At 55.1% G+C, this 24170-nt stretch overlaps 2 protein-coding genes across 5 annotated transcripts in view; one reads left to right on the forward strand and one right to left on the reverse strand.

Annotated features, from left to right (window-relative positions):
- The window catches only part of RPS14 (ribosomal protein S14), a 150532-nt gene that overhangs the window by 42501 nt on the left and 83861 nt on the right, over nucleotides 1-24170 (forward strand). The gene's annotated exons all lie outside the window — the stretch shown is intronic.
- Nucleotides 1-24170, reverse strand: part of TCOF1 (treacle ribosome biogenesis factor 1) — a 38358-nt gene that overhangs the window by 3505 nt on the left and 10683 nt on the right. The window contains exons 7-24 of one of the 4 annotated variants that reach the window (XM_049648001.1): nucleotides 23590-23820; nucleotides 22139-22351; nucleotides 21687-21920; nucleotides 21339-21503; nucleotides 20996-21178; nucleotides 20584-20835; nucleotides 20296-20493; nucleotides 14681-14818; nucleotides 14300-14485; nucleotides 14017-14220; nucleotides 13717-13857; nucleotides 11156-11266; nucleotides 6454-6640; nucleotides 5068-5186; nucleotides 3489-3602; nucleotides 2912-3158; nucleotides 2306-2388; nucleotides 1629-1809 (exon numbers count right to left, since the gene is read on the reverse strand). In XM_049648001.1, coding sequence (XP_049503958.1) covers nucleotides 1629-1809; nucleotides 2306-2388; nucleotides 2912-3158; nucleotides 3489-3602; nucleotides 5068-5186; nucleotides 6454-6640; nucleotides 11156-11266; nucleotides 13717-13857; nucleotides 14017-14220; nucleotides 14300-14485; nucleotides 14681-14818; nucleotides 20296-20493; nucleotides 20584-20835; nucleotides 20996-21178; nucleotides 21339-21503; nucleotides 21687-21920; nucleotides 22139-22351; nucleotides 23590-23820 — 3187 coding nt within the window. Of the gene's footprint in view, nucleotides 1-1628; nucleotides 1810-2305; nucleotides 2392-2911; nucleotides 3159-3488; nucleotides 3603-5067; nucleotides 5187-6453; nucleotides 6641-11155; nucleotides 11267-13716; nucleotides 13858-14016; nucleotides 14221-14299; nucleotides 14486-14680; nucleotides 14819-20295; nucleotides 20494-20583; nucleotides 20836-20995; nucleotides 21179-21338; nucleotides 21504-21686; nucleotides 21921-22138; nucleotides 22352-23589; nucleotides 23821-24170 lie in introns of all 4 variants that reach the window. The other 3 variants (XM_049648000.1, XM_049648003.1, XM_049648002.1) reach the window with 3 other exon arrangements.

Raw genomic sequence — 24170 nt, forward strand, 5'->3', positions numbered from 1 at the left:
TGGAGAAAGACTCCAGAATGTTAATTGAGGAAGGGGCCTGAATCTGTCAACAGAACGCAAGGTCAGACAGGAGGGAGATGGTCTTGTCCAGTCAGAAGTCCAGAGCTGGGAGGCAAGGGCCTTGGATTCCAGGTTTGACTACCGCCTGGGGCTACGCTCCTCCCAGGGTCTCAGTCTCCCTGTTTGTAAAGTAAGAGCTCAGATGAACAATGAGGGCCCTATTCCAAGTCAGAGACTCACGGTGAAAGCTGGTCAGGGGACAGGGCAGCTTGGGGGGTGACGGGCATGCTGTATAAGCACGTGGCGGCTGACTAAGCAGGTTTGCTGCCTGCCAGAGTGACTTCTGGTACAGCCTTTGTTTAGAATTTTCCACGCCTCTGCTCTCCTTTGATAATTGTGTGCTGACTACACGTGTGAAAAAAGCCTTCCACAACCCCCTCTAAAATGTCTCCCTGTCGCACCCGCCTCTCACAAAGAACACTGGGGAAGAAAGTGAGCAATGACTCCTCTGCTGACCCGTGCCGGCAAGCTGCAGCTACAGCCACGGGGGGCGTATGTGGGGGCCGACGTCGGCAGTGTCCCAACGCTGCCCCTAACTTCCCAGGGGACTCGGCAGCTCTCTACTGTGTTCTGGGCTTCATGGGCATGAGAATGCCTACACGCAGGGCTCTGGAAGGTGCGCAGGTGACTCGGCCAAGCTCCACATCACGGGGCTGGGGGCTGTGCCCCACAGCATGCACTGGGCCCAGGGAGCAAACTCTGAAGCGGCTCTGGCTCCAGGGCTGTGGTGGGCGAGGGGAGGTGGACACGGCAGGCTGAGCGGAGGGGGTCCCGGGACAGAGGGAGGCCCAATTCGGTCCTCTGCTGCTTCCTGGCAAAGGTCGGGGTTGGAGAAGGCAGCTGAGGAGGGCGGAGTTTTTGCTGGCAACCTCCTCCTCCAGAAGCCCACTTGTCTGCTTCCTGTCTACAAATACCCTGGAACACCAAAGCTGGGGACTGAATCCCTAGAGCTGGCCCAGGCATGCCCACCTGAGATCCCTGTCCCTTAGCCCTGGCAAGTCAGGGCTGGCTGATGCCCCTGGCCGGGTGACCTCAGCACTCTAGTCTGCCCTCATACCACGTGACTATTTTCTGTATGTGCCATGCCTTGACGCTGACTAGATGGATCTACCCTGCCCTGTGTTGTTTAGACACACAAGCCGAGAGTGGCCCAGGGTCTTGTCTGAGGCTTTACAACAAATCAGTCCATCACCGGGGGTCTCTGCCATGTGCTAGCAGCTTCTCCAAACGTGGCTCCTGCCTTTTGTCTGAGCTCCCGAGTCCTTACACCCCATACCACGAGCCCAGTTGTCAACAGACACAGCTAGAAAGAGCCAAGACTGCTCTAAGGCAGGGCTCACCCTACCAGATGCACCAGCATCCCACAAAGCTGGATAACCCGACTTCCAGGCTGTCTCGTATCATAACGGCCAGACACCTGGGCGTTGGGGCACCAGGCCCTGCTTGAAAAGGTCCTGGTGACACACAGAAACCCTATCGGTGGGACTATTCCTGAGGGAGAAAAAGAAGGGGCCCACTGCCTTGTCCCACCGGGTCCCACTGTGTCTTTCCTGTGGCCCTTGACTCACCTGTTTTAGGGGATATGGTGCCTGCTACTTGTTGGGGCTCCACTTGCTGCTTGCCGTCTGGGGCATCTTTGGTGGCGGGAGTAGAGGAAGCCGAGGGGTCGAGATCTGTCCTGGGAGTGGCCTTTGAAGCCTGGGAACTGGCCAGAGTTGGCCCAGGGGTCACATAACCTGAGAGGAGAGACTGAAAAAACCCACTGTGAACGAGGTTGGAACCCTGCCCCACCTAGCCCTGGAGCACAGGGCCTGCTGGGGTGCCCCTAAAGTCGGGCCACCCTGTCGGTGGTGGGCACATTAGCCCTTTGTATGGGTCTCCTGCACTATTTTAATTAGTGCATTATTTTCGTCAGGCACATTTAAAAAGACAATTTCTTACAGCTAAGGCGAATGGAAAATCACTAGCGCTTGCCGTGTACAGAAGATAACCTTAAAGAAATCCCATCTGTTACAAAATATCTTTCCTTCCGGGACTCATCTAAAATCAAGGCAAGCCCTTTCTACAGACTCCGAGTCCACTATTCATGGCCTTAGGCTGAAATAGAGCCTCAGCGGAGGAGACAGCCTGGCCTCAGGGACACCAGGCCCTGCCGCGGGGGATGGCTTCGGCCTAACAGGCATCAGGTGGCCTCGAGCTCCCGCCCCAAGGCCCCTGAGGTGCCAGCCCTCTCCCTGGCAGTTACCTGAGAGGGTGCCACCACCTCGTCCTCACTGGACTCTGCTGTGGTCTCCTCCACCAAGGTCTCCGTTGTGGAGGGGGCCGGACCTACTGGAGGAGCACAGGCACCCTGTTGGGAGGCCGGCTGCGTGGGGTGAGGCAGAGCCCTCCGGGAGGCCCCAGGAAGGCCTGAGATTTCCACATGCCCCCCGCCCTCCCACCCAAGGCTTTACCTGCTCCTATGACTCCCTTCCAGGGTCAACGGCTGTTTGCAGCCTTCTAAGTAAGACATCCAAATGCCAACACCTTCTGTTCTAATTCCTGAGGCCCTACTTCCGCTTCTCTGCTTTTCTGGGGGTGGGGAAGGGGGCATGCCCCTGGAATGTTGGGAGACCAGTTACGAGCCTGGTACGAAAAAGCTGTGAGTGGTCAAACAGCGGAGTCTGATATCACTTGGACCAACCTCCTCATGGGGTTGCACAGGTGGGGAAACTGAGGCCCAGCATGGGATGACCAGGCCCAGGATGCAGAACAAGTGAAGATCCAGAGCACAGGCCTGAACTCAGGGCTCCACCAGGCCATCACTCCCCTCCTCTGGGCCCGCCGAGCCTTCCCCTCCTGGGACCCTCACCCAGTCTGTGGGCCGAGGGGACCATCTGGGGCCCATCAGCATCCTCCTCACTCCCTGAAGAGCTGCCGCTGCTGTCCTCACTGTCGTTGGAGGTCTCAGAGGCCTTGGCTCTGGGGCGTCCTGCAGGGGTGGCGGTGGCCTGCTGGACCACAGGAACCTCAGGTTTCCTGAACTTGTTGGTCACTTTGGCCTCCACACGGGCTCTCTGGGGACTCATCACAGGGAGTGTTCCCAGAGCACCGTCAACCTAATTTGGTGAAAAAAGAGAGTGGAAGGAAAAAAAAGAAGGGAAATAAGTCTTGGTGCCTCCTGAACACCCAGTTTCCCTACAGCTAGGCGACTGTTAGCTGCTTTGCACCCAGGCCTCAGCCCTCCCACAGATGCTCAGACCAGGGAGCAGAGAGTGCGGGGTATGGGGACGAGACAAGTGTACACGTCACAGTCACACAGCAGGCAAATGCTGGCCCTGGGACTCGGGCCCCTTCCTGGGCCCTCCCTTCTGCGCTCTGTAATCGTTCATTACTGTCCCCTCCAGGGTGGAGCCTGGCCCCAACACCACCCGGCTCCCCCAGCTCACCCCACTTGAAGACGGGGTCCTGGCAGCAGGAGGCTGGGCCTCACTGGCTTTCTGGGCAAGGACCTTCAGGGCAGCCTGAGTCAGCGGGAGGTGAGCAGGGTTCCTCTTTGTCACCTGTGGACAGCCACAGGCAGCCCTGAGACTCCCAAGTTCTTAGGATGCCATCTATGCCGTGCCCTGGACAGATACTGGCTGGCACGGGAGGGGACCTGTAACCGCACAAGGAGCCATGGGGCTGGAGTGGGGGACTGAGGGACAGTCAAAGGGGCAATGCCACCATGTGGGCAGAAAATGGGGCCAGGCTTCAGGTTATAAGCTAATCGTATCGTTCTCAGAGGATCCAAAGGCTTCTAGCCCAGGGGTCGGAAGCAGTTGGGCCCCTACCCAAAGTCCCCCAACCCAATCCGAAGCCTTCACAACGGACAAGTCTCTAGCTGGGTGGCTGCAACAGCCTCCTCAAAGTCTCCCTGGTGCCTGCCGCTCCTGCTTCCCACATACGCCAGCAGTCGGGGAGAGAGAACTGGAAGAGAGGTGGGCAGGGCTCCCCCTGAAAACCTCCAGGCCCCCTCTGCTGCCTCGTGTCCCCCACCATGGCCTGTCCGGACCGGCCCCTCTCGCCTTACTGCTTCCTCCGTCTCTTACCCCCAAGCACCTCCCCTGAGGGTCCCAGCACCTGCGTTTCCCTGGCTGGAGAACTCCCTGGCTCGCCTGCTTCTCTAGCCTCCTTGGGGAGGCCAGTCCTGCCGATCCTTCCTAAAGCGGCCCATCCCGTTGTTCTCTAGCTTATATTCTTTCCTTCAAGCACCCACCAGTTGGTGAGTACTTTTATTTTCTGGCGTCCTCGTTTGATGGCCTGTGAGGGTAGGGATGCTCCCTGCCTTCTTCCTGCTGCATCCCCAGTGCCTGGCACCATCTGCTGGCTGAACGGCCGAATGGGTACAGGCTGTTGGGTGCAGTGACCGCAGCCCAGCCACCCACCCAACACCCGTGCTCCCTCCTGCCCTCTCAGAAGGGATGAGGCGCAACGGGACAGAAAAACTAACCGCTATGGCCCCAGGAGCAATGGACCGGCTGTGAGGAGACCTGGGTTCGGGCCCTGAATAATCCTGGACAAATCTCAACTGTCTTGTTGAAGGGCAGCACTCAGCTCCGTTGTTTGAACAGCGAGCCATTAACTCTACCCTGCTCAGGCTTCTGGATTTAGGCAAAGACCCAACAGAAATGCACTGAAAGTGGTGAAAGCTAGGAAGTCACCGCTATCCACGCTACAAAAGTGCAAGGTTTGTTCCCAGCAATTCCAAACTGAGAGAGAAAAAGAAACCAAAAGCACAGCCGAGCCGGAACGGCTGCCGAGGGGTGCGCGGGGCAGCGCCAGCTCGGCCCGGACACCGTGCTTCGGACGATGCTTCCTCCTAGCTCAAAGGAATCCAGGAACCTGGTCAGGGCCGGGGGGGGGGGGGGGGGGGGGACAAAAGCAATGGCAGTCCCACCCAGCAGCATGTGCGGGTACCGAGGGGACAGAGGGCCCCTCACCCCTGCTGGCCTGCACAGCCCTCCCTCTCCCTCGCCTGCCAGGTACCTGAGCGACCGGTGCCTCCTGTTTCTTGCCTTCCGACACCCGACCGGACGCCTCACTGCTGCTGGCTCTGACAGTGGGCCTTGGGTGGGCCACGAGCGTGGTCGCGTTTGTTCTAGTGGCTGAGACGGAGCGGAGCAGGATGTAAGTCAGTGCACGCAAGAGCGATCCCCGATATCAGCCTGGGGACCTGGCCCAGGGCTCATGTCATCCGCAGAAGCCTGTGTAATGCCCTCCCTCAGTCTTGCACGGAGGAGCTGTCACCATCTCACGTTACAAGCTCAGGGTGCTGTGGCAGTGACCCCAGGATTTCCCTTTGCCCCTTCCCATTCTTCTGTCTTCGACGATGCTCCCCTCAGCTGGCCAGGCCACTACTTTGAGTAATGGTGGGGAGCACCGGTACCAAATGGGACTCTGTGCATTTAGAAGAGTCTCAACAATAGCACGGTCATCCGCAAAGGCTCAGGTCCACGTGTTCACCGTAGCACCATTCGTGCTAGTCCCAGAGCCCCCAGACAAAACCTTTCGCTCCCTCTAGTACGGCCCTGCCTACGTAAACTAGGCTAAGTCCACCCAAGGGACTGCCTTGTGGCCAGCAGGCATCCCATGGTAAATACGTAACGTCAAAATATATAAAAATTCCTGAGGGTAACATACAGTATGATCTCACTTTACAAAAACACATACAAAGCTTAAGTTTTTGTAAAGTTAACAGCTATAAAACATCAACAATTATTCCAGACAGTGGGGTTACAGGGACATTCTTTCTTTTGTGCTGCTCTATGTTTAATTAGCCTACCAAGATCAGGTATTATTACTATCTTCACAAAAAGCATTACAATATTAACCACTTTCCTGATGTCGTTGGTCGTACCACAGATTCTCAGAAGTAAAAGAAACCCCAGATATGGCACTATCTCCCCCTGACAGATGCAATCCTTGCCTACAACGGTTGGCTGGGGATCACCTAACCCTCCTTACATACGAGCAAGAACAGGAGGCTCACTACCATTCGCCCTGTTCAGGCCGTCATTCACTACAAAGCCCTTCCTTAGATTATGTACAAACTTGCTCTGCAGCTCCTAGCCACTAGTGTGGGTTCCACCCCTTGGAGTCGGCACACAGAAGTCATGGCAAATACTCCTCCAGAAATGGAGACAGGAGGTAGTTCCTTATAGGGATGAACCAAGCCCCGCCTGAGCAACATGCTGTGTTGACTCTGTCAGCATCCTCTCCCCTCCGGGCCTCGATGGGGTCTGTGCGTGTGGATGTGCTGGCTGGTGCATGCATGTGTGCATGCATACGTATGTTACGTGCCGGCGGTCCCTCCCAGGTGAGCCTGGCAGGTGCGGCAGGGGAGTCAGCCCTGCATTACAGGCCTGTGCTCACCGGGAATGGAGCACTGCGTAGCAGGGATCACATCCTCATCCTCGCTCTCAGAGGAGGAGCTCCTGGCTGTGCTCTCGGAGGCCCGGGCCTTCCTCGGGGTGTTTGTAGCTGGGGCTTGTGTGGCGGTAGCAGCTGGGCCAGCTGGACTACGATTAGGGTCGACAAAAATCAGAGGGGGTTTAATCACCTTGAAAAACAAAAACAAAACATACCCCCCGAGTGATTAAAGGCTTGGCCAGGCAAAGGGGAAGTTGGGTGGGGGTTTACAGGGCAAGGGGTCCAGAGAGCTCAGGGCCGCTGGGAAGGCAGAGGCCATTCCAGCCGCCCAGGGCACTCCCGGCTCACCCTCAGGCCATGCACCTGCTAAGACCTGCACAGTACCTCACGGCTCAATAGGAGCCCATTGGACCTTCACAGGAACCCCTGAGGTCAGCAGCAGAAGCTCCATTGTACAGATGAGAAAACTAAGCTCAGAGAGGAGAAAAGAACTGCCCAAGGGCGCACAGCTTAACTGAAACACAGCCAGGGCCAGATGCCCGCCCAGCAGGGTGCTCTAAGCACCACGCCCCTCGGCTGCCTGGGCCTTAACACACATTCACCTGAGGAGCTGTGCATCATCGAGCTGCCCCCACCCCAGAGACTCTGATGCGGCTTCCTGAGACGTGGCCCAGGGTGCCGCCACCCAGCGACACAGAGCCAATGTCTTCAACAAACAAACCGCACGGGGGAAATACCCAACACATTAAGACCTAAGGGACTCCATGGAACATACCAGATGTAAAGAGTATTACTCATGAGACAATCCGGGAAATGGAGACACTGACTTTGTGGGTCAGCTTCTCAGGGGTGACGTTGGATGGTGGCTGTCCTTTAAAAAAAAGGAAGCCAGGGGCGCCTGGGTGGCGCAGTCGGTTAAGCGTCCGACTTCAGCCAGGTCACAATCTCGCGGTCCGTGAGTTCGAGCCCCGCGTCAGGCTCTGGGCTGATGGCTCGGAGCCTGGAGCCTGTTTCCGATTCTGTGTCTCCCTCTCTCTCTGCCCCTCCCCCGTTCATGCTATGTCTCTCTCTGTCCCAAAAATAAATAAAAAAAAAAAAAAAAAAAAAAAAAAAAAAAAAAAAAAAAAAAAAAAGGAAGCCGGGGTACTGGGGAAGGAGCGGAGGGTTTGCATGAAGCGAGCCTGGTCACGAATGCAGACCCGCTGAGGCTGGGGAAGACACGTGGGGGTTCTTTGATGCTGTTCTATCTTTGGGCAGGCTTTCCATCTTCCAGCGAGACAGCAAAAGACAAGAGAAAGCGGCAGCTCCTCGGGATCCCGCGGACCAGGCTGGGGTCACAGCTCCAGTGGATATGCCCACCGCTCGCACGCGCACGTCGCACGCATGGAGCCAGGAGTCAGGCCGCCAGATGAGCCCACCTTCCACCCTCGGGTCAGACTCAGTCTGAGCTCCACTCCCTGTCTGGCCTGGGGGGAAACACAGGAAGCAGGAGCAGCAGGAGGAAGTTGCCCAAGGCCGACGTCTAGGGCCCAGTCTTGCCCACCTCCAGGGCGCAGGGGGGCAGTGGGAGAGGCACCGTGAAAAGTAAAGCAGAGGGGTAACCGTGGAGGGTGGAAGCTTTGCTGGGCTGGGGCCCTTCCTACCCTTGCCAAACAGCCTCCCCCGCGGCTGCTCTGATCTGCCACTTCCAGAGCCTGCCTTCCCACATGATGAAAGAGAGAAGGATGGAAAGTGGGAGAAGGCTTACAGTTGAGGGAGGGGGGATCTATATATATGTGAGAAGACAGAAGAACAGATTGTCGGGGATGAAGAGAGGCACCGAACGCACCAAGGCAAACAATAGCGTCTGGGATGTTAAAAGCAGCTCGGCAGCAAACGCCTCCTCCTCCCTGCTCCACCTGCCCACATGGCCTCTGGGCCGGGGGCGGCGCAGGGGGCCTGGCTCGGAGGGCAGGGATACGACAGTAGTCCAGTGGCAGTGGATAGTTGAAAAGGTGGGTCATGCAACCCACAGATGAGGGGAAACCCGCCTCTGATCCTCCCTCTGCCAGACTTCACCATGTGGCCCAACCCCTGAGCTTCGTGGGCCTCAGTTTCCCACCTGTTGAAAGGGCTATTAGTAATCCCAGCCTGGGCTTGCTCACCAGAGGGGCTCTGATTCGCTTTGGAAACTGCAAAGCACAGCATACACATACAGAGGTGACAGTCAAAGACTCACTGGAAGCTGAGGCAGCCTGAACGTTAGGCTGGGCCGCCCTGTGGGCACCAAGGTCCCAGAGGGAATGCAGGGACTCCCTTCCCACTGCAGAAGCAAACCTGGGGATCTTCTGTCAGAGCTGAGCTCTCCAACTGTGCCCTCATTCCAGTCTGCGGCAGAGTGGGGGAGGGGGTCGACTAGCCCAAGCTGTTAACCCCGCGGGGGGGCGGTGGGCAGGGGAGAACAGAGCCAAGAAAGCACCCCAAGAGCCTCAGAGAACTGCCTGGGGCTAGTTAACAGGTCCTGGGTCAGCCCTGCCCTAAGGGGCCAGGAAATCCCACCCTCCAAGGAGGAGCCTGGAGCTTCGGTGGTTCACCAGCCCCCAGGGAATGTCACCCCATGGGCTGAGAAGGCTGAGGCTCAAGAGAGGGCAAGTGGCCTCACTCAGGGTGACCAGCAAACTGTGCCAGAGCCGTACTGGAAGTTAGTTCTCCAGGCACCAGACAGGAGCTCCTTCCAGGACGAACCATGCCAGGGCTCCCACTTAATGCCCTAATTTAGCTCTTTACAGGCCTTGTTCTCTGACTCCACCTGAAACTCTGAAGGCAGGGCTTATGTCTTCTTAATACAGTGCCTCCCCAGACCTAGCACAGACCCTGGCCTGGGGTTAGCAATTGCCAGCACCACAGGGCTGAGCCACAGACCACCCCCAGGAATTCCTCTCAGAGAAAGAGGCTGGAGCCCATCCCTGCAGGTGGGGAGACTGAGGCACAGTGAGGGAGCCTGGGAATGGAGTCACAATCCCCTCCCCACCTCCCAGCCTGAGGCTCTGCCCACTACCCTGGCACCGATCCCTTTTCCCCACTGATGGGCTAATAATAAAGACAGAGTGAAACTTGTCAATAGAGAAGTGCTTGACAAATGCATAATAATGATAATAATCACAGCGCGCTGAGGACGGAGGTGCTAAAAACCCCCAGTCAGGAGGAGGCTGCGGCTTCCCCAGGCTGTGCCGTCTTCCCTGAATCCTAGGGAAACGCGCAAAATGTCAACTTTTGTCCTTCTTTTTTAACAGGGACTCCAGAATCTTCAGGACTAACATACCAATTAAATGGTTCAGTTTAAGCGTGATGTTCATGGTAATTGTGTTAGTCCGCCCCCGCAGAGGAGGGCGAGGCGGCCCCCTCCCTCCCAGCTGTCCCGATCCAGAGCAGAGAAGGCACAGAGAAGGCGGCCTCGTAAGGGTGCCATGGAGAGCTAGAGGGCAATGCTGAACCGCCTTCCTCCTTCCCTGAAGAGGAGTGGGGAGGCAGTGCTGGGCAGCGGGCAGAGCCCGGACGGCCTGGGTTCAAACGCCAGGTCTGTCCACTTGGCACTGGCCGTGTGATGCTGGGGTAGGTCGCTCGACTTCTCTGAGCCTCATTCCTTCCTCCTTAAAATGGGAATAAAAGAGGGACCTACCCTCACAGGGCTGTTGTAGGAATTACACAGAATAACGAAGTATGGCATTTAGCACAGTGCTTGGCACACACACAGTGACCAACAACGTCGGATGTAGCCATTCATCAGGATTTTTATAATCCTTGCTACCGAGAAGAGAAAGGCAGTGAACCCCGTGCCCCACCACTCGGGGTGTGCAAGCACATGTGAACTTGCTGATGGAGTGGTCAGCACATGGTATGGTATGTGTGGGAGACTGTTAAGGAGACCCCACTCATCTGGTAACTGGAGGACTTGCGTCCCTGAGGGGACCTGGCAGAAGCTTCTAGGTACTTGGGGCTAGAGGACAAAGGGCAATTTTAGAAATTGCTAGAAAGGCTGGGGTTCACACAGGTCTGAACACCAGTCTTGTAGACTTAGGAAGCTGGGGAGACCCGGGGGGCTTGGTCCCAACCTCAGGGGTGCAGCTGGGGAGGGCTTGGGGTGCAGCAGAGCACGTGAACGTGTGCCACAGGTGCGCCAGCACGGTCTGCCCCCTGGCTTCAGACGAACCCCGTGGGGAAGGCTCCCAGGGCCACACACGAAGCAGAGACACAGGGAGGCAGGGGGCCGGCGTCTACCTCCGCCTTGGCTTCTTATGGGTCATGGGTATCTGGGGAATTGACTTCAACTCACTGGGCTCTGACTCCTGACACAGCAAATGGGCAAAAGCACGTGCCCTCCTACAGCAGAGCACAGACGCAGGAGGGGGACTGTTACTCTGCCTGCTTCCAGTGGAAACGTCTGGGCCTCAGAATGGTTAAGGTGTGCCCGTGGTCATGGAACTGGTGGCTGGGAGAGCTGGTGTTGACCCTACACTGGCTCTGAGGCCTAATGTTCAAGGGTGCTCTGTTGCCCACCTCTCAGGAGTTACCGTGAAAATGAATGTATCAAAACAGAGGGAAGAGTCCAGGAAATTGTGAAGTGCCGTTTAAATGGCAAAGAGCTGCCCTCGCCCCCACTCCGCCCACCCGAGGCCCACTGCCCTGTTCTGACTCTGCAGTGTCTCAAAGAGAAGGCAGGGCCTACCTGGCTGGCCGGGAGCTCCTCGCCACTGCTCTCTGAGGACCCTCTGGCATTCTTCTCTGGACGTGCTGGGGCCAGGGTCTTGCTTCTGGCAGTTTTGGAGTCACTCTCCTTCTGAGGGGACAAGCAGACGGGTAGGGGAGAGAAGGTGTTAGCTGAGGGGGACCACAGCCAGTGAGCAATGACCCTCACACACGCTGGCTGTCCACGGAAGGCAGCACGGCCCCTTACTACACGCACAGGAGGACAGCTGCCGGCTTGGCCTGCCCCATAGCCAGTGGAAACACAGGCTTCCACTCTGCGAACACCCTTTCCCGAGTGTACTCTGACTTGAAAGGGACGCGCGAGTCAGACCCACTAAAAGCTGAGGGCTGGAGTGCTGTTGGCCAGGCGTCTGAATGAGGACAGAGCAGCCCAGGATGAGGTTGCAGAGGTGAGCCAGCGGCCCCAGCACAGCTCACATCTGGCTGTAACACCCCCAGGGAAAGGCAGGAGCCAGCTGGAGGTGGCCCAAGGCTGCCATCCCCTCCTGCCAGGCCAGGCATACATGAGGAAGGCTGGCTGGGCAGAAGCTGCTGTCGGGGGGCCAGAGGAGCAGGCACCGGGGGAAACCAGCTCAGGGGAGCCCAGGGCAGGGCAGAGGCCCCTCTTCACTACTCAGCCCAGCACCAAAGTGGCTGAGCCACCTAGGTTGCCCGAATCCAATTTCTCAAGAGACACTAGAAGATCCCGAAAATGGTGTCACTTCCTAATCTTTAAATGGGTCAGCTACAACCCACGCTGCAACTGCCATGCCCCCATGTGTTCCTTGCTAACAGAACCCCAACTCTGCTCTGGTAGTCTCTCTGCCCCCCACCAGGCTCTGAGGAGGGTGGCCCTTTCTCCCAGCCAATCACAGAACCACAAGACCCTTACCAATGAGCAGTTTGGGGTTGGTTTTTTTTTTTTTTTTTTTTTTTTTTTTTTTTTTGGTCAGGGGAAGTACATGTCCTAGATCTGGACAAGGAGAGAAGGGGTAAGGAGGTCAGCTGGGGGACTTCCTAGCTTTTCTGGAGGTGCTGCAGCCCTGCCCCGACAATGAGGCAGGTAGAGCGTAAGAAATCGAGGTTACCAATGATGCCGAGCTGAATGGACCACCTTTAGAGCAGCGTTACCCCAAAACGTTGTACCCAAAAATAGGAGATGGCCAATCCCCTTTAAGCTCTTGCAGTTAGGTTTTCTCCTGAAGATTCAGATGTCCTGATACAGGAAACCACTTGAAACTTAAAAAACAAAAACACACCAAAATACTGCATGTCTAAACACGGCCGGGACCCTTGTGTCTTAGTCTGGCACTGAGGCCCCCCAAAAATGGTACTGGTAACAAGCAACTAGAAGTGAGTATTGCCTACAGGATGGCTGGCCTTTGTGGAACACACCTGACTTCACATCCTTTCCCCTTGGCAACCCCTGCCCTCGGGCCCCAGAGTGCCTAGCTCCACTTTTTTGTCTGGTGAACCCCTGGTCTTCCTTCAAGTTCTGCTCAATCATCTCTTTTGGCCTCTCAGAGACCTGTTCTCCCAGTTCCATAGGACAGAGCACTACCAGAATATTCCTCAATAATACAGCCACTTCATCTTGCCCTACTGACTACAACTCCCACTGAGGGCAGGGCCAACATCTTTTATCCCTCTATGTCTTCCAGCAAGAGAGGGCACTCGTAGTTGGTCTCATGCATTGAGGGCAGAAGTCAGTGCTAGGAGTGCTCAACAGACTTCTTGGTACTTGTTTTACACGTGAAGAAAACAGGAATCTAAGAGGGGATGGGGCTCAGCCTGGCACAGCGATTCCCCTTAAGAAATGAAGATCTGGGGCAGCTGGGTGGCGCAGTCGGTTAAGCATCTGACTTTGGCTCAGGTCATGATCTCATGGTCATGAGTTCGAGCCCCGCATCAGGCTCTGTGCTGACAGGTCAGAGCCTGGAGCCTGCTTTGGATTCTGTGTCTCCCTCTGTCTCTGCCCAACCCACTTGCCTTCTGTCTCCGTCTCTCTCAAAAATAAACATACATTAAGAACAAAAAACAACACAAAGATCTGGCCACCTGAAGGGTACATTTCTACAAGGTCACAACTGGCTGCTGGAGCTGACAGGGACCGTGTTTCTAGATGGGGCAAGAGCTCTCCAGTTTGCCCTGGCTGCCACCACCCGCTACGGTCTCTCCTGACACCGAGGCTCGATGCTGACCACCAGGCCTATGTACATCATTTCCAGCACATGTCTGAGCCCGAGAAGTCCTGGAGTTTGTCCCCCTGGACTTCTACAGGACACAGCTGCTCCTGCTGCATTCTGCAAACAGAAGGAAGACCATCCGGAAAAAAAAGTTGGTTCCTCATTCCTTCCCTCTTTCCACTCCCCAGGCTTCACACCAGATGAGCTCTCCGTGGAGAGATGTACACGCCCACATGAGGGCCCAGGTGAGAGACGGGACTCCCTCCAGCTCCCCAGGGGACGCATGGTACCTGCCTCCCAGTCCAAGCCTCCTCAAGACTCCCTGTGACATCTCTGGATTCTTGGCCTCATTTACCTTGGCAGGAGTCGTTGGCCTAGGCTTCTGTGGGGCCGGTGTGTCCACTCGTGCTGGGGGGGCCTTGGTAGATTTAGGAGTGCCTGCGACACCTTTCGTCAGGGAGGCCTTGCTCTGGGGGGGGTTTACAGCAGGTTTCACCTAGAGACATGGAAGACAGCAGGTGGGATAAGGATCCGGGAGTCAAGCCTTGATCTGGTCTTCGTTCCTCACCTGGCCCCGAACCCAAGTTCTGAGCGAGGAGTGGGTGGCGGTGGCTCAGAGGCCCCGCGTGGCAGCCGCCTCCTCGTTAGGCCTCACCTGGGCTGGTGCCGCCGCCTCCTCCTCCTCCTCACTGTCAGACTCCTCCTCACTGCTGCTCTCTGAGTCCTCCTCTGGCTTCCTGGCCTGGGTGGCCACGGCTCCTGACTTCCCGGGGGAGACTGCTGCAGCCCCTTTCCTGGCGAACCCCTTGCCAGGGGCTGAGGCAGTTCTGACCTGGGGGGTCTTCCCCGAGGGCTTCGCCTGGAGTGAGAGAAACAGAGTCAGGGGAGGGAGTGAAAGGGACAGCACGGGGCTGCTCTCGGTCCTCCCCGGGCCTCACCTGAGCGGGGGCTCCCCCGTCACTGTCTGACTCCTCTTCGCTGCTCTCCGAGCCCTCCTGTGGGCCCCCGACTGGCCCCGGCTGGGCCTGGGCTGCCGTGGCCACTGCTTTCCCCAGAGCTGCCACAGACCCCTGGCCCCTCACTGAGACAGCATTGCTCTGGGGGGTTCTTGCTGTTGGCTTTACCTGAGTCATGAAGAGGTAAGTGTATTGGGGAAGGAAGTCGATGACAGGGTTCCACTTCGATTAAGCCCTACCCACGATGTGACCGTACGGAAGTCCCTTCCGCTCACGCAGGGCCCTTGTTCAGGAGGAGGCAACTGCTTGGTCCTCCTCTCCACCCCACCTCTGGCACCTCCCGGGGCTTCTGGTCCCCCTTGCCTTGGCCGGGGACTCCTGTTTGGCGTGAGCTGCTGCAGTGGCCACTTTTCCGGGAGCAGACGCTGCCCCTTTGGCTGAAGCTGTTCTGGTGGAAGCTGGGTTAGCTTTGGTCTGTGGGGTTTTCGCTGAGGTCTTCACCTAGAAGGAGAAACAGGGATGACAGAACGGACAAGGTGAGGTGCAGCAGGGTGGTTAGCCAAGAACATGGATTCTGGAGTCCGAGGCCCGAGCTTGGATTCTTGTTCCTCCATTTAATGGCTGTGTGAAGTTGGGCAAATCATTGACCTCACTGGGCCTCAGTTTCCTCCTCTGTAAAATGGAGGTCATAACAAGGCCCACCCACAGGTTTATTATGAGGATTAAATGACAGATTCATAATGTTTAACATGGTGCCTGGCACATAATAAGCATTCCTGTAAACTTATTATCGTGAGCACTTTTCTTAATGTTAGTTAAGTACAAGCCTACCCAGAGCACAGGTGTTTTCCAGGCCCCTTTTCAGCTAGACAGCCATGAATTTAACTTCTGGCTAACAGAATGGAAGTTGAGTACACGATTCGACATCCTTACACATGCAAAAAACATGTGTCTTCTTCCTCCCAACTGGAAGAAATGCTGAGGTAACAGCTGGAGCTCAAGCAGCCATCTTAGTCTATGAGGTGGGAGCCGACACTCAGCATGGCAGAACGAGATAGAAAACCACTGTTGTTTCTTCCATTTCACCTAATCTTAGCGGCTATCCAGGTGATCCCCAAAAAGCCTGTTGGGGTATCCAAGCAAACACAGACTAGAGAGATGAGAGCAACAAAGAATAAAATCTTTGTGAAATTGTTGGTAAGAGTATGAAAGCAAAGCCTGTTGATGTAAAGTAGAATGAGGAATTTGACAGCCTGTCTAGGCCCCTGCCTCATTCAGAGAGGCCACCTAATCAGTGACATCCCCCACAGCCCAGCTTCCCTCATCCACACAAGACCAAGTAAAATTAAGAATCAGGACTTCAAGAAAGAAAACCCTCTAGAGCACAGACTGTGTCTGATAAAGGTCAAGGTGCTCATCAGCACCAAAAAGTCATCCTGAGGGGAGTAATGTGTTTTACATACACTTAAGAAAACAAAAGACACCAGGACAAAGTTGACCTGACAAGTCTCAGTAAACTTAAAAGGGCTGAAATCATACCAAATATGTTCTCCAGCCACAATGGGATCAAAATAGAAATCAACCACAAAAAGTAATCTGCCCAGTCCCAGATATTTGGAAATTAACCCACTTCTAAATAACCCATGGGTCAAAGAATAATAAAAAACCCAACATTTCAAAATTCATGGAATAAAGTTAATGCAGTCCTTACAGGGAAATTCACTGCATTAAACACTTACATTAGAAAAAAAGGAGAAGGACCCGGGTGGCCTCCAACTGCTTTTTTCTGCTCAGGTCATGATCTCATATTTTGTGAGATGGGTCCTGAGTAGGGTGTAGGGCTTCATGATGTCAGTGGGGAGCGGGGGGGCGGTATGTGTGTGTTCCACTAGCCTGCTTAGGATTTTCTCTCCCTAACCAGCCCCCCCACCCTCTTGTGTGCACTCTCTCCAAATAAATACGTGAATAAATTTTAAAAAAATAAGAAAAAGAAAAAAGAAAAACAAGAGATACAATAAACAATTTAAGATTCCGCCTTGGGGTGCCTGGGTGGCTCAGTAGGTTGAGCTTCCGACTTTGGCTCAGGTCATGATCTCACTCACGGTTTCTGAGTTCAAGCTCCACATCAGGCTCGCTGCTGTCAGCACAGAGCCTGCTTCAAATCCTCTGTCCCTCTCTCTGTCCTTCTCTCGCTTGTGCACTCTCAAAAATAAATGCACATCTTAAGCTAGAAAGAGAAGCGCAAATTACTCCAAAAGAAGGAGTAATAAAAATAAAGATCAAAGCAGATGGGGTTAAGTCTCCAGCTCTTGATTTCAGCTCAAGTCATGATCTCACAGTTGTGAGATTAAGCCTGTATCAGGCTCCTCCTTGCTGGGCATGGAGGCTTCTTAAGATTCTCTCCTCCCTCTGCCCCTCCTGCCCCCCACTTTCTCTTAAAATATAGGTAGGTACATACATACATACACACACACACACACACACACACACACACACACACACACATCAGAGTGGAAATTAACGAAATAAAAACCACAAAATAAATCAATGGAACCACAAGTTGTTTCTTTGAAAAGAACAACAAAATTGGTAAGTCTTTAGCTAGGCTGACCAAGAAATAGAAAACACAAATTACCAAAAATTAGGAAGAAGGCAGGACATCACTATAGACGCTATGGAAATTAAAAAGAATTATAGGGAATATTATGAACAAATTTATGCCACCAAATTAGACAATGGAGATGAAAACACACAAGTTTCTAGAAAGGCAGAAATTATAAACTATGCACAAAATCACTAAAAGGTACAAAATAGAACTGACTCAAGAAGGAAGAAAACCTGAATAGGCCAATAATCAATTTTCAAAATTGATTCAGTAATTAAAAATCTTCAGGGCACCTGGGTGACTCAGTTGGTTAAGTGTCCAACTTCGGCTCAGGTCATGATCTCACAGTTCTTGAGTTTGAGCCCCACACTGGGCTCGCTGCTGTCACCGAAGACCCGGCTTTGGATCCTCTGTCCCCAGCTCTCTCTGCCCCTCTTCCCCGCTTGCATGCTCTCTCTCAAAAATAAACACTAAAAAACCAAAAAATCTTCCACACACAAAAAATACAGGCCCAGATGGCTGTATTGGTGAATTCTACTAAGGAAGAAATAATACCAATCCAACATAAACCTTCAGAACACAAAGGAGAGAATACCACCCAACTTATTTTCTGAGGCCAGTTATCAGGGCAATACCAAAGCCAGGCTAAGACATCACATGAAGTCTATAGACTAGTATTCCTTATGGATATAAACACAAAAACCCTTAACAAATGATGAGCAAACCAAACCTGGCAAGAAAAAGGAGTATACACCATGACCAAGTGGGACTTATCACAAAAACAAAAGGTTGATTTAACACCTGAAAACCAACTAAGCGTAATACACTGCATTAATAGAACAAAGGAAAAAACCAGTAAGATCACTTCAACAGAAAAAAGCATTTGACAAAAATTCAACTAATAAAAACTCTCAACAAACTAGGAATAGAAAAGAGCTTGGGGCACGTGGCTGGCTTGGTCAGTAGAACATGTGACTCTTGACCTTGGGGTTGTGGATTCGAGCCCCATGAGGGTACAGAGATTAAAGATAAAATCTTTAAAAAAAGAAAAAGAAAAGAATTTTCTCATCCTGATAAAGGGAATCTTTGAAAAATTTATAGCTGACATCCTATTAAACAGTGAAAGACTGAGTGCTGTGCCCTAAAATAAAAACAAGGCAAAGGTGTCTGCTCTCACCACTGCTATTCAGCACTGTACTGGAGGTTCTAGCCAGTGCAGTAAGACAAGAAAAAGAAATAAAAGCCGTCTAGATTGAAGAGGAAAAAGTGAAGCTGTCTTTATTCACAGACAACAAGATCTATATATAAAAAACCCTAGGGAATCTATAAAAGCCATGAAAATTGATAAGCAAATGTAACGTCATCACAGGATGGAAGATCAACATACAAGGCAAGGTCAGACTCCAAAGGCACTCTACCACTCACGCAGCCATTCCTCACACTCTGACTGACCAGCTCTCCCACCCTTCTCACACAAAGGCTCTCTTCCTGTAGCATTTCAATCAAGAATCACCTCCTTCCTTGGTCTCTGGCACATCTGGTTTTCCAGAACCAATCCTGTCTTTGTTACATTATTTTGAACCTCAGCTCTCACATGGATGGTTTCCTTTGAGCTGTGTGAGGTCTCTGAGCAGACCAGCAGCTACGTGTCTCACTTCTGACCCCAGCTACACCGAGCAGTGTGGAACCCACTTAGTATGTACAGACAGCATTTTGAGAGTGAGGCCACACAAGTATTATTTCACTTAATCCTCCTAACCCCGTAACAGGAGCTTAATTAGCCTTATCCTCCAGATAAGATTCCCATCAGACCCGCTGGTCTCAGTGGGGGCAATTCAGGCCTCTTGAAATTAGGCAAGGCACCATCTCCTGACAGGGCACCAGGCTAGAAAGCTGGGCCCCTAGAGAGGGATTAGCCGCTTTGTTTTGCACCTTGGGAGGAAGTAAGGCCCCACAACATAATCATGTCTGTGGTTGGAAAAGTTTGGGCCAAAATGGAGCAGGAGGAAGCATAAAAGGCCAAGGCTTCTGAGGCGGGCACGCTGGGGCGCAGGCCCAGCTGACCCTCATTGGCTTGCTGAGCTGAAGCTGGTCAGCAAACAACTCTTCTAAGCTCTAATTTCCTCCTCCAGAAACGAAAACAAATGAACACCTATCTAATGGTATTGGTGGGAGGTTCAGATGGGGAGACAAATACTTAGGCGATGGGCACAGTGACACTTTTCAGGCGTTGGTCTGGAATGTGTCTGCAGCGTGGAAACGGGACAAGAGCTGCTGGGCTGGGACTCCAACAGGGCCCACACGCACCTGTCAAATCACAGGGGAATCAAAGGACCCTGGGTCCCACAAGGCAACTGTGAGAGGGGGACAAAAGAAAATCCCATAGAAAACACGTGCTCTGGTACAAGGAAAATAGAAATGACTAATTTGTGAGTGGTTATTGGGGAGGAAAAAAAAGAGCGACAATTACAAATAAGCCATGGGTGAGCATGAGGTGTGAGCCATCTTCACTTTTCCCAGCTCAACTCTTCTAGGCTGGGAGGGGACTCCTGATTCTGTTCCCCATCAGCCTGGCCCACCCTAAGGGAGGCAGAGGAGTGAGCTTGCTGTGTGCACAGGGCCCTTGCTGCGTACGGTAGGTGAGAGCTCATTAAATTCTCAACCCTGTGACGGCTAATTTCCAATTTACAGAAGAGTCAGTAAAGGCCCTGATAGGTAGGAATCAATTGGTAGGAAATGGGGCCAGGACTTGAACCCAGGCAGTCTGGCTCCAAGCCCCCTGCTCTGTCTGCCACTGCATCATTTCCCCCAGTGATCCCACCAAAATGCTCTGCTCGGGGCAGCTCCCTCAGGCCAGGCACTCTCCCACCCTCCGGGCACAGGCAGGTTTCTTTGCCTGGAACACTCCATTTCCCCTGGCCAGATCTTTCAAGCCTACAATTCCAATGCCACTTCCTCCAGGAGGCCTTCCCTCTGGGGAAACCCCGAGACGCTACCACCCGCAGTGCTGTAACCCAGGTACATGATCTATCTTCCACCTTATCACATTATGCTGGACTAGCCTGTGTGCACATCCACGCCCCCATCTAGACTGGGAACTCCCTGAGGGAGACAGGGCAGCACCAGGCAGAGGAGCGCTCCACAGAGCTTGCGGGTGGCATAAGGAGTCTCAATGGGAGCTGAGAAGGCCATGGGGGAGACTGCACCTCTGACAGGGGAGGAGACCGAGTAAAAAGTAGGGAACCAGGCTGAGTTGAGGCTGCTCTCAAGGCTTCTGCACAGCCAGGGGCAAGCCCAGCCCAGAAAAGCCCCTCCTCAGCCCTGCCCCGGGCCCTGGTGTGGGCGGGATGGGCTGGCTCTTCGCAGGCCTCACCTGGGCTGGGGCTGCGGTCACCTCCTCACTGTCTGATTCCTCCTCACTGCTCTCTGAATCTTCCTGCACCTCAGCTTTAGTCGGGGCCATTGCAGGCCCTGCCTTCCCAGCGGGTACTGGGACAGCCCCTTGGCCCGAGGACCCCTTGGTGGGTGCAGAGGCAGCTTTCACCGGGACGCTTTTACCCACAGACTTTGCCTGGAATGACAAGGAACAGACACGTATCTCAGGAGGTCAAAGGGCGACAAGAGGACTAGCCCCGAATCTGCCAGACCAACTTGGCCTCACCTGTCCTGCTGGTGGGGCAGGAGTGGTCTCCTCCTCACTCTCCGACTCCTCGCTGCTTGAAGAGGCCTCAGGCCTCTGGGCGCCCCTGGCCAGAGCTGGGGATGAGGCGCAGGCTGGAGAGGATGCGGCTCCTGCCTTCCAAGGAGCCGGCGTGCCCACTCGCACCTGGGGAACCTTGGCAGGTGCAGGGGTAACGGGGGTGCCCTTCTTTGGAGGGGCCTGGGTCTGGGGTGTTTTCATAGCTGGTTTTGCCTGAGAGGAAGAAGTCAGAAGCTAAAGAAGGAGCCTGAGCTCAGAGCCCCCATCTGTTCTGGGGCGGAGCCCCGCCGCCATGCCTCCCCACAGCTCCCCGGGGAGCCGACGGGTGCCAGTGGCTCAGGTCAGGCTGTGGGGCAGCCCCTCCCGGGCCCACCTGGGCTGGAGCCACGGCTGCAGGCGCCTCCTCTTCACTGTCTGACTCCTCCTCACTGCTCTCTGACTCGTCCTTACACTTTTCGGCCTTGCCCTGGGTGGCTGCAGGCCCTGCCTTCTGAGGGGGCCCCGTGGCAGGACGTGAGGCAGCTGTAACCTGGATGATCTTCCCCGAGGACTTTGCCTGCAGAGAGAGACACACAGGATCAGGGGAGGGAGCACAAAGTATGGCTGTGTGCAGAGACACCAGTAACCAAGAGGGCAAACAGAGTCAGCGTGTGGGTGGGTGGGGGTGGCTCCTGACACTGAGGGGGAAGGAAGAAACATACAGGCAGGAGCCTCACCTGGGCCGGCGCCTCCCCCTCGCTGTCTGACTCCTCCTCGCTGCTGCTCTCTGAGTCCTCCTCCTGCTTCCCTGCTTGGGTGGCTGCAGGCCCTGCCTTCTGAGGGGGCCCCTTCACGGGACCGGAGGCTGCTCTGACCTGGGGGTTTTGCCCCAAGGGCTTTGCCTGGAGTAGCAAAAGACAGGATCAGGGCAGGAGCCCACAGGAGACTAGCCGTGAGGGAAGACCAGGTGAGGAGAGCAAATGCAGGGCACGGGACCCAAGGTGTGGAAGGGGGGGGACAAGCCGACAGACAGGCTCTCCAGAATGGGGCAGACCGCGCCGTTGCGGGGCGTCCTGCAGCCTCACCTGACCAGGGCTCGTGGCTAGGGGCACGGCTGCTGGCGCTTCCCCCTCGCTGTCGGACTCCTCAGTGCTGCTCTCTGGGTCTTCTTCCCCCTTCCCCTTCCCCTTCCCCACCTGAGCCTGGGCAGCTGTAGGCCCTGCCTTGCCAGGGGGCACTGGAGGGGCCCCTTTCCTAGGGGACTCCTTGGCAGAGGCTGCGGCAGCTTTGACCTGGGGGGTCTTCCCTGAAGGCTTCACCTGGAGGGAGACAAGCAGAATCAGGAGGGAGCACAAGGGTGGACGTGAGGAGACACAAGAGGCCGGACAGGGCAAAGGACGCCACGCACACCGCAGGGGAGAAGGGGTAGGGCTCCAAGCGTGTCTAGGGCCCTGGCAGACAGAGAGCGGAACCGGTCCTCAGAAGGCCTCCTGTGGAGGGGCACGGGCTTCATGGACTCTCCCTCCCCAGGCCTCACCTGAAGTGGCGTCTTGGCAGCTGGCGGCTCCTCCTCGCTGTCAGACTCCTCCTCACTGCTGCTCTCTGAATCCTCCTCTGGCTTCCCTGACTTGGCCTGGGCAGCTGCAGGCCCTGTCCTCCCAGGGGGTGCTGGGGTGGCCCCTTTCCCAGGGGTCCCCTTAACGGGGCCCGAGGCGGCCCTGGCCTGGACAATTTTCTCCGAGGCCTTTGCCTAGTAAGAGAGAAAGGGCGGTTTTGTTGCCCTCCTCACCCTCCAGTGTGCCATCAGGACGAAGCCTAGGCCTTAGCTGGGGCTCACGAGAGCCCCCTGTGCTTCTCACTCTCCACCTGGACCGGGGCTCAGGCCTGGCCTGACAGCTTCTCTCTCACTCCCGGGGCCTTCGCAGCCTTGCCCAGCTCACTTGGCCACCGCTGCCTCCTCCTCTAGGTCCGAGATACACACCAGTTCCTCGTGGCAGTTCTCCCCGACACCCCTGCACCGCTCCCGGAGTCACTCACACACAGGCATCAGAGACAGGCTCCCTTGGCTGGGCTCCCGTCAGCGGGTGAGCCCTGAGAGCACAGGCTCCACGGCTGGCATGGTCGACCACTGTACTCCGGGTCACAATTCTCTCTCCCACTGCCACATCAGGGCCCGGGCACTTGCCGTGCTCCCCAGCAGAACGACCGTTGTCCAAATGTCCACGTGGCACACACCCCCGCATTGCTCCTTCAGGCCCGCAACGTCTCTGTAAGGCCTTCCCCTAAGCCGCTGTTTTAATGACCATTCCTACAGCCCGCCCCCCGCCCCCTTACCTTCCTCGTTACCACCCAGCAAGATGAACTTTATTTTACTTATTGTACCTCTCCTTTACCATCCGGCCCTGGGCTGGGACCTCCACTCCTGGGCCTCACCGGGCCAGCTTTGGGGCCTTTTACCACCACTGTCTGATGCTTCCTCCTCCTGGCTCTCCGACTCCAACAGCTTCCCAGCCCCTCTGCTTTCCCTTCAGATGCACCCAGAGTCTTGGCCACCCAGCCCAGAGGAGTGGGTCCCGGCAGATGGAAGGTAAAGATTCCTGTTAGCTAAGAAGCCATGACTTGGCCAAAGAAGCCAGAGGACTAGGCAATTAAAACTTAAGTCCCTTCACAATAGGACCGGCTGGCCATATCCCATTCTCGAGACAGGAAAACTGAGGTAAAGGGGAGTTGCTGACAGAGAGGAGGGTGCAAGGCCACCCTGTGGGAAGTAGCTCTTCCAGGCTGCGGTTCAGACAAGAAGGCAATTTCCATAGGGGACTGACAAGCCCAGCTGCCCTTGCCCTTCAGTTTTCATACCCCCATCTCCTGCTCCCCAAACCCCAAGGTGAGTCTTATCTGGCAGAGGAGACGAGGTGCTCCTTATATAGCCATTCGGCAGCCTCCGGGGGACCTGAGGACGCCGAGGGGTGGTCTGCCCCCAGGACTCACCTGGTGGGGCGGCTCCAAAGGGGCCCCCTCCTCACTCTCAGACGACTCCTCACTGCTCTCTGAGTCCTCTTCTGGCTTCTTGGCCTTGCTGGCTAGGGTCAGGGCACCTCCTCTGACTTGGGGTGTCACATCCCCTGACTTCCCAGGGGTTGGGGCTGCCCCTCTCCCTAGGGAGTCCTTGGCAGGGGCTGGTGAGGTTTTGACCTGGGGTGGTTTTACTGAAGGTTTCACCTGGAACAAGAGGATGCAATTAGAGAAGAAATAATAATCTTTGCCTCTGAGGGCTATGAGAGGTTTCATGGTTTACAAAGCCCTTTCCTAACATCATCCAATTCTCAAAGAACTCCAAGTCAGATGCTATCTTTACACCCATTTTCCAGAAAAGGACAAGAAGCTCAGGGAGGTTAAGTCACTCAAGACCAACACTAAGGGCAAAGTCATGACTAGAACCCATGTCTGTGTCGCCTTGTGGGCAGAACTCCCATCCACTATGCTCTCCTGCTGCCTGGCACACAGGGGCAGCCTCTCTCAACCAGAAGGCCCACCCTATCTGCCCCTTCAACTACAGGGGTATCCGATCA

This window comes from Panthera uncia, assembly GCF_023721935.1.
Source record: "Panthera uncia isolate 11264 chromosome A1 unlocalized genomic scaffold, Puncia_PCG_1.0 HiC_scaffold_17, whole genome shotgun sequence".
Taxonomy (NCBI): domain Eukaryota; kingdom Metazoa; phylum Chordata; class Mammalia; order Carnivora; family Felidae; genus Panthera; species Panthera uncia.